General features: G+C 48.6%; 1 protein-coding gene across 19 annotated transcripts in view; it reads left to right on the plus strand.

Moving 5' to 3' along the window:
* Positions 1-9,438, plus strand: part of LOC102679918 (protein daughterless) — an 88,586-nt gene that overhangs the window by 30,112 nt on the left and 49,036 nt on the right. For 2 of the 19 annotated variants that reach the window (XM_031512966.1, XM_031512969.1), the window contains exon 1: positions 5,083-6,120. The exons of 10 other annotated variants lie outside the window; for them this stretch is intronic. Coding sequence is in view for 8 of the 9 variants with exons in the window: in XM_031512969.1 (XP_031368829.1) it covers positions 5,935-6,120 (186 nt within the window). In the remaining variant the exon portion in view is untranslated. Of the gene's footprint in view, positions 1-5,066; positions 6,121-9,438 lie in introns of those variants that run through there. 7 more of the 19 variants (XM_031512963.1, XM_031512961.1, XM_031512973.1 and 4 more) reach the window with 7 other exon arrangements.

A 9,438-nucleotide genomic window follows, 5' to 3' on the forward strand; every position in this document is an offset into this window, starting at 1 on the left:
ATTAAAAAGAATTAATTAGAGAGAGATTAGATATCGAGAGACTCGCTAACGACCAGTCAGCCCCGCGGGGAGTCACGCGGTCATTCTTTATAACGTCGCGCTTTAACTCCTCTCCATGCATAAATCTATCGAAAATTGACCCTTCGTTAGCGGCTTAATTAACGGGGTATAAGCAACGCTGGATGGAACGCGGAACGCGCGATCAAGTAATCGAGATTTATTCCCTCATTCACCCGCATTTTTTTCATTCCGATCCATTGCCGATTCTTCTTCCTCCTCCTCCTCCTCCTCTTCTTCTCCTTCTCCTTTCTTCCTTCTTCGAGTATCGTGTAATGCTCGTATCTGAATCTTATTATTCTTACCGCTCCCTTAAAAAAGAAAAAATTCTCCTTCTCGCTCGACATTCCTCCCGAATTATCGTGGCGGATCGTTGGTTGGGATCGTACGATCGATTCGATAATTTTCGCCCCTCGATCGGGCTGAAAGAGAGAGAGAGAGAGGAAGGTAGCCAAGCGAAGCAAAGCCGATACTCGAGTATACATGCATATATACTTGCGTGACTCGCAAGAAAGGTCGGATTAAGCTCTTTTCCTTGCCACGCTCTCGAACGTATTCCATTGAAGCTTACGCCAGTGGCGTCGCCTCCCCCCAACCCGTCTCTATATACCCCGTCGCCCTGCAGTTAATGTGTTCCAGGGTGGAACCCAGCCCCCCTTCGCTCCCCTCCTCTCAGACCGCCCCCAATTTCAGCCCTCTTTCCACATCTACCCTTACCGTCCCCCTCTCCTCTCTCTCTCTCTCTCCTCTCCTCTCCGCTTCCGAAACCCACCCAACTCAGGATCTCGGGTTCGCCTCAACGAGAGAATATTTCCCTTTCTCTCTCTCCTACTCCATCTCCACTCTCCTCATCTTTCTCTCTTTTCGTTCCTCCGCTCCGTATCCCGAACCTCCTCCCCTCCCCTCGCACCGTTCTCTCTTTGTTTTAGAAATTAGAACCGGATTACCGAATCCCCCTTTTCAGCTGCGCTGTTATTAACTATTACCTTTTAGCCGTTCACCCTCGCGCGGCCGAGTTGTACGAACGAGTTGTTCCTCCTCCCGGGCGGGGGGAGCAAGGGGGTGGGGGGAATTAAATCACTTTTATGGAACTTGGTATTCGCGGCCTCGATTCTTTCGCCCCGCGAATATAATAACGGGCCGAATTTTCGAATTTTCGGGGGAAGGAGGGGGAGGAGAGAAGAGGGAGGGGGAGAAAGGATACAAAAGAGGTAGGCGCGCATTTCCAGATTTTTACTCTTCTTTTCTGCAGGTTTATTTTGATCGATCGATCTCGGCCAATTTTCGCGTTATCTAACGATCGACCTTAATTAGAAGGCGGCGGGAATCCGCTCCGCTCGGAATGGCACGAGATACGGAGTTCCGTCTTCTTGCCTGAGCGAGGCTTTTTGTCGGATCCTCGTGAACACGCTCGACAAGGAGCATCAGCCGACAACGGCCGCGGTCTTATGATTTTTTTTCCCCCCTCCCTCCCTTTGCTCGAACCATGGGGGGACCATGCGACGCGACCAAGAAGAAGAAGAAGAAGAAGAAGAAGAAGAAGAAGAAAGAGGAGGAGAGGAGGAGGCGTCCGGGTCGACGACTCTCTCTCTCTCCACCTCTCTTTCTCCTCTCCTTCCTCCGCTTCTTCTTCCTCTTCTCTTGTATTCCCTCCGTCGTCGTCACAGTCGTCTTCGTCGTCGTATTCTCTCCGATGTCTTCATATGTACATCGGCCGATGATCGCCGATGGAGCCGCAGTTTACACAGTTGGCCAGGCGAGGTTACCTAATTATTTGTTGCCCGTTGTCGCCAATGACGAAACTCCTTGCCTGCCAGGTTATCATCCTACACCCACTCTTGTGTCTCTCCGGATCGTGAAATTTCCTCTCTCTCTCTCTCTCTCTCTTTCTCTCTGGGTTGAAGAATCATAGGCGAAGAGAAGAAGAGTGCTCACATTTCGGTGCTCCCTACCTTTTTCCTCTCCGCTTTTCTTTTTTATGTCTCGAAGGAGGGGGAGATTGATCGAAGACAGTTGGAAAGATATTCGCGCATATATACGTGTATATAGAAGCAGTAGTGGGGCGACAAGTACCTTTCGAGATTTACAGCGGTCGTATCGAAGTGCACCACGGGGAGGAAGGGTTGTGAAAGTCCTTTGGCCCTCGTCGACCGTGAAAAAACGTAAAATTCCGTGGCGTGGGATCGTGAGTTAAAGTATCTTTAATTATCGATTAATTCGGATTAATCTCGTTGCTGTAAATGTTTTGGACGAGATTTCAAGTTGGTCGACGTGTTTTCTCGTGGCGGGGGAAATGAAGATGCGAAAGGAAGATGCGATTCGATTTGATGCGCGTGTTTCTAGCGATTCTAAAGTGTTTTTTGTTTCTTTTTTTACCAGGAGTTTTAACATCCAGCGTTGTTACACGTTGATTTGAAAGCCGTATTTAAGGAACATCTTGTCGAGGGTAGTCCTTGGGGATGGTGGAGCAGGTACGATGGCTAACTGTATTACTGGCTGGTGCTCCATTGTCCCATTGTTTAATTTTATTTCGGTTTTGTATTGAGTAGTACCTGCCACTTTTAATTATTTTACTGCCGGTACCTGCCAGAGGTGTTAAGCGTTCTTTACACCTGAAGACAACCTTGTGTCTCCACACGGTCATTCATTTCGACTTTCCCTATTTCCATTCTTTCCTCCGTTTCACTCTCGAACCCACGCTCCAACTCTCGCTACAAACGTACGTTACGTTACTATATTCGAAACTACCCTCTTCCAAGTCTCGTCCAGGTGATACCCAGGTGATAGTTGGAAAAACTTGGAGGATCGATCGATTCGACCCATTCGTTCGCTTTGGAGATCAAGTGGAAATCGGATCAAGTGGTTTCAATAGAAAGGTCTTGGCAACGATTGATGTCAATTCGTTTGCTTGCTAAAATAATAGTTGGAACGGACGAATCATGACTGTTGTCGTCGTCGTCGTCGTCGTCGTCGTCGTCGTGAAAGGGAAGAAAAACTGAATCGATTTTGGCTTAATTAATTAGCGTCTCTCGATGACCGCGATACCTCGAGGAAATTTTTCCATCGATTGTAGAGATTGCGCTCGCCGTATCCGGATCTCAGCGAGGAAAACTGGAACTCTCGTTCGTTTGCCAACTGGGTTAGATTGGGTCGGGTGAGGTTAGGTAATTATATACCTTGGGCTAGTCGCGTGGGTACGACACTAAAATTACTCACGAATTTCCAACTAACGAGCTCCTACCTTTGGCGCCACGAGGTATCTCGTTTGTCTTCCCGGACAGATTTTCCGAAACCGCGGCATCGTCACCGAGCCTTCCGTCCTCCCGAATATAAAGATATTTTCGCCTAACAGATCGTTTAGCGACACTTCAACACGCAGAAACATCGTCCGCCTCTTTGCCGAATTAATGTTTCGCGCTCGCCTCTCCAACTCATCTTCTCCGTAGTTCGCTTATTTTTCGAGTCCCAACTGACGTTCTATCATCGAACATTGAGGATATTCGAGGGAAATTCGAGGGAAAAACGTATTCAGGAATCGAGGTGATCGTCTCGAGATTTTTGTCGAAGAGTAAAAGAGAAAAATTCGAAGCGAATATTCGCACTCGCTTATTTTTCGAATCCCAACTGACGTTCTATCATCGAAGGATATTCGAGAGAAATTCGAGGGAAGAAGGTATTCAGGAATCAAGGTGATTTCGAGATTTTGTCGAAGAGTAAAAGAGAAAAATTCGAAGCGAATGTTCGCACTCGCTTATTTTTCGAGTNTCAACTTTTGACGTTCTATCATCGAAAGATATTCGAGAGAAATTCGAGGGAAAAAGATATTCAGGAATCGAGATGATCGTCTCGAGATTTTTGTCGAAGAGTAAAAGAGAAAAATTCGAAGCGAATGTTCGCACTCGCTTATTTTTCGAGTNCCAACTTTTGACGTTCTATCATCGAAGGATATTCGAGAGAAATTCGAGGGAAAAAGGTATTCAGGAATCGAGGTGATCTCGAGATTTTGTCGAAGAGTAAAAGAGAAAAATTCGAAGCGAACACTCGAAGCGTGTTTCTTTCGAGGGAATGATTCGCGGTCGATTCATTTCCGGTGTGTGAACTCGTTTTTTCGTTACGCGTCCACGGACCGAGAGGATCGTCCACCTTTGTTCCCTCATCGGATCTCGTGTAGCGCAGAGATTTTATCTGGCGAAACAGCGGCACTTTGGCCGTGCACGGGAAGAAGATAACCGCGCGCGCGCGCCGCCGACACCGGCCCTCTCCCTTCCTCTTTCTCTCGCTCTCTTTTCGACTCAACAAGTGGACCGATGTTTTCGGCACGGTACATAGTCGGCGGAGAGCCAGAGAGCCATCATCCACCCACACTCGTAGCACCGCTTGTCGTTGCTACACGAGTGCCGGCTTGTGCGGGCAAAAACGCTGGCCCTTCGCGCTAGGGGTTGCTTCCTGTGAGCCGAGCATCGGTGAGACGAGGCGAGGGGAGGATAAACCGAAACGCTGCAGGCCCGACCATTGCACTTCGCAGGGAGAGGAGAGGCCCGTGCCTAGCGACAGCTTCGACGATTCTTGTAACATCTCGAGCCCAACCGTTTTTAATAATCGTCCAACGATCGTCGAAAGTACGAAGCGAAAGATCACCGCGTTAGGAAGAGTTGTAAAATTCGCGCACGAGTCTCGAGATCGAGAGTTTTCCATACGAGAGATTTTTTTTTACGTTTCGAATAAAATTTTCGAAGAGTTTTTTTTTTTTCCTTTTTAGAAATCCGAGATACGAGCATTCCAGAGATGGAAAAAAAAACCGAGAGATGGAACGGAAATATCTGTGATGTTAATCGATGTTTCTCGTGGAAAATTATTTCAGAGAAAGATCTCGAACAGGAATTTGTTCGCATACTCGGTGGAAAGAAATTCAAATACCCATCGCTATCCGCGCGCGTCGAGCCATGGAGTAGTGGGGAGCAGGCGAGCGAATAAGTGGGGGGAGACGTAGACTCGTACGGAAGGGGAGTGGTGGGGTGACTGCCTCCCTTCGGGAAGCGTCAGTCTCGTCGCGTACCGTGAACCGAGAGGAGGTTGTGTCGATGCTGCTCATCTTCTTTCTTCGTTCATATCCCTCCGTCTCTTTTCGATCTCCTTTCCTTTCCACACTTCTCGTGTGACTGGAACGGTGAAGTACAAAGTTTGTGATCGTTTTGGTGTCGTCGAGTGTTCGGGTGGACGTAGTGCGCAATAACGTGGCTCGGAACTTGGTGTTCTCGAAAGTTTCTCGTAACCGTATAATCCGTGGATACGGTATAATCGCGATACCGAGCGTGATAGTCGAGTCTCGCGACCGTAGCAGAAACAGGTGTTCGAAGGCTGATCGAAAAGCGACGCCACGCGAACGATGGTGCGGAGGCGGGCGGGTGAATCGTAGTGCGGCTACGCGATGCGTCCTCGTGGCACGCGGCGTCGGTGACTCGAGTCCTCGTCTCGCCGTAAAAACATCTCTCGTTGTATTATTTTTGTTTGCGTCCGGCTCTATTCGTAGACTGTATCCGCGTGTTTACCGATGCCCGAGAAATCTATAACGCGTAATACGTTCTCCGGGAGGAGTATTTATAACGTTGATCGTAGTTGATATGCTTGGAAAAGTTTGTACGTGACGCGAGTTGTTTCTTGTCTCTTCGGTGGAATCGTGTTCACAATTTCCGGCTCGTATATCGCGATCCGACGGTGTGTGCAGATCGCTGGCTTCGGTTCTTTGGACGATGAGAGCGATAAACGTTCTGCATCGAGACGCGATCATCGCCGAGATTTGATACCGAACGAGACCGTGGCGGTGGTGGTGGTAGTGGTGAATCGTCCACGTTGCCAGAAATTCGTCGTAACCGCAGAATGCAGTCGAACACGATACTGCGCGATGTCGTCAATACCGAGAAGATGATGGGAAACAACAACAATCTGAATAACAACGGTTCCCCGGGCACAGATATAATGTTCCAGATGGAAGATGATAGTTTGACGCAGTTGGGAAGCGTTTTTCAATCGGCCTATCAATCGATCGTTGGAGGTAGCGCTCAGGTAAGAGAGAATTAAATAAACGGATCATGGTCGTGTTTGTCCGTTATCGATCGGTATCCTCGTGTCGGTCGTATCTCGCCGTTACGGTTCGCGATCGGAGTTGGCCCGGAAGAAAAGTTTCGCCGTAGCTGAGAAAGAGTTTCTCTCGCTCGTCGGGGATGCTCCGATTCCGTTCCGTTGGAAAGGGTAGACCGGATGCGCCAGTTGGAAACGAGTTCCTTTCAATCTCCAAGTCTTTTACGGTGCACGGAGTTTCCCTGTAAATCCGATTGTACGTCGATTGAAAATAGGGGCACGTTTACGATTTTCTCTGTATATCCGACGGAGCGTGCGGAGCACGCCATCGGTCCGCTGACGTCAGGATTACGTCACGAACATGGCCGTCGTCACGTGGGCGGGCACGTCGGTCGTCGTTCCTTCTTTTCGAGCCGGCACCCCTTTTCTTCCTGAACGCACGAGATCAGCTCTGAAATTTGTAATTTTCTTCCGCGCTCGAAATTTATACAGTGTTGTGCTTTAGTATTTTTTCGTTTTTACGTGTAATACGCGTAAATTCGAGCGTCGTTAGCTCTCTCTCTCTCTCTCTCTTTCTCTCTCTCCCCTCTCTCTCTCCTCTCTCTTTCTTTCTCGAGATGGGAAGAGGGATTTTATAACGGGTATATACACACGGCAATTGGTCCACGATTATCTATCTCTGGAAAGACAGTCGTTGTAATAAAGCGACATAGAATATCAGTAACTCGGCAAAGGAACTCGTCTATTTCGACTCGTATGGCAGCAGTGAGTCATCATCATCCCTGCATTGTTTCGTTAAATGGAATTTCTATCTAATTTAAATGCGGCTTAGCCAGAAATAATGCGATTACGCGTTAGCTTATTCTGTTTGTTAATCTCCTTTGCACACCATTGTCACCCTGACGGTGAATGAGGCAGAGGTAGAACGAGGCTGGGCGAGGGAGAGAGAGAGAGAGAGAGAGAGAGAGAGAGAGAGAGAGAGAGAGAGAGAGAGAGAGACGAGGAGGGAACCTCGATGTTCCGCGTACCCTCCGCACTTCCCTCCACTTTGCCGTTTTGTACGGCACTGTACATTATTTCAGTACAGTCCACACACAGCCGCTAGATCCTCTCTGGCTTTATGGACTGGTCGCAGCGGTTCTCCTTTTCCAGTTGCAACTTTAATTTCTCCTTGTTGATCACACAGTTTCCGGAACTTGCGTCGTTTAATCGATAAATCTCCTCCAGTTGCTCGTGGAACGCAACTGTGCCCGTTGCGCGTCGAGGATTCTTGGCGGATTCTTCGCGGATCCAGATCGATCGGACGGTTTTCTTTCTCTCTTGCGTACGGTGTTGCGCAATCGCCACGTTCGCGACGTTGCAATTTTTGTCCCACGACCCGTTTTCGCCTCTCTTTCGGCACTCGAGCGGCTTATTAGCGGTACAAAAGCGACGCGATTACAAAAGACGAACGTCACTACACGAGACAACAGGTTGCCTCGGCTAGTCTCTCTTACCTGAATGACGTTAGATCGACAGCTGCCGGTCCCATTATTCCTGAAACTTTTGCAATAGCTTCTCCAAATTGGCAATTACAGGAGAGAAAGAGGGACAAAGAAAGAGAGAGAGACGGTGATTGGCGACCAACGTATTCAAATTCGTATTAGATACGCGTGCGATTAAGATCGAAGTAAAAGTTTATCTCGTCCCGAGTTTATCGAGATCGGTGACGCATAACTTGGAAAAAATAGGGGCGATAACAACCTGACAAATTTGTTAGAATACCGTGTTTATCGCTCGTCGATATCCAAGAGGAAATTGCTCTTTACTTCGTTTTTGTTCTTTTTCACTTCTCTCTTCTTCTTCTTCTTCTTCTTCTTCTTCTTGTTCCTTCTTTTTTTTTTTTTGTTAATTCTCCCCGCGATCTCGATTTCGAGCGTCTGGTGAAACCAGTTTTTGATCGGACCGAGGTAAGGCCGGCCATTTCCGGTCCGTGCCCCTCCCTCCATCCGTGGTTCATATCCGGTACGGCACTTGCAACGTTTGAAACGTTGAGCTCTCTCGGGTACGTACGCCGCTCTCGAGAAGCTTTTTTCCGGGCTTTGTCGGGCGTAAAATCTTGGCCGAGTCATCGTCGGTGGAGGAGGCGGCGGCGGCGGCGGCGGCCACTTAAAAATACGACAACAAAAAGCGGTGCGTTCGTTATGAAAGCGTTATCTCTCTTTGGGCCAGACTTAATTAGCCGCGAGCGCGCGTGCGTTCATTTTTCCGCTAAAAGCAGGAGTTGCAATTAACCGTTTAAATTAGAGGCTCGTTGGCCGCGGTAAGTGGAATATCGTTTCGTAATCCGCACACCGATGCTTATCCCTCCGCGTTACCTTTGATCGCCCCGTTTTCTTTCCCCAAACGTATCGCTCTCGTTTTACGCGGATGATTATCTCTCGCCATCTTTTTTCCCCATCGTTCCGTGTCTGCGTTTCATTATTACGTTGAATATGCTGGCGTCGCGCGAAGAATGGAAAGAAAAATGATAGATGAGAGAAAGAGAAAGAGAGAGAGAGAGAGAGAGAGAGAAAGTTGGCCGTGGCATGGACGCAACATGAAAGAAGAGAATGAGAGAAATGAGAAAGCGAAAGTGTTGCGCGCTGGTCGATGGCGCGGTGGCCCTAAGCCAGTGTGCTTTCAACGATTCGATTAAAACGAAAATTCGAGCACAGGAAGGGATATATGTCGTGAAAGCAGTCCGGAATCGGACCGATTTTACGAGCTATCGAGCCGTGATCGTTGTCAGAAAAGCGGAGTCGTTCGACTTGCAGGAGGTCGGCGTAATTGCCGCTGAAAACCGGGGATTAAACGAAACCGACAGGCGCCCGTTACGCCGCCTCGTTTTCACCTGTCCGTCCACTCGGTTAACGACGATGCGACTCCTCGAGAGACGAGAATTTTACGCGAATCGGGACACGTACGGGCGCGTAAACGCTCCTCTTAACTGAATTAAGAGGACGTGCGAACCGTTCGGTGTTTGGAATAACTCGATACGGGAAAGGAGGAAATCGCGAGGAGATTGGTTATCGAAGTAGATCTTGAGAGTGAGAGTCACTGGCGTCGCGAGGGCTAGGTTAAAAGCGGCAATGAATAGAATTGATATAAATGGGACGGCGACCTGGCTCCGGTCTCGAAGCTGATTGTTTTTTCTTTCCCCTATCGTCGAATTGGCCGACAAGTGCCACTTTATTACTGCGACCAGTACGTTTTCGAGCTTTTGCCGAACGATGCCTCGCCCGTACCGTTGGCAAAGAACTCTCTCTCTCTCTCTCTCTCTCT

This window comes from Apis dorsata, unplaced genomic scaffold (genome assembly GCF_000469605.1).
Source record: "Apis dorsata unplaced genomic scaffold, Apis dorsata 1.3 scaffold_538, whole genome shotgun sequence".
In the NCBI taxonomy this organism is placed as follows: Eukaryota; Metazoa; Arthropoda; class Insecta; order Hymenoptera; family Apidae; genus Apis; species Apis dorsata.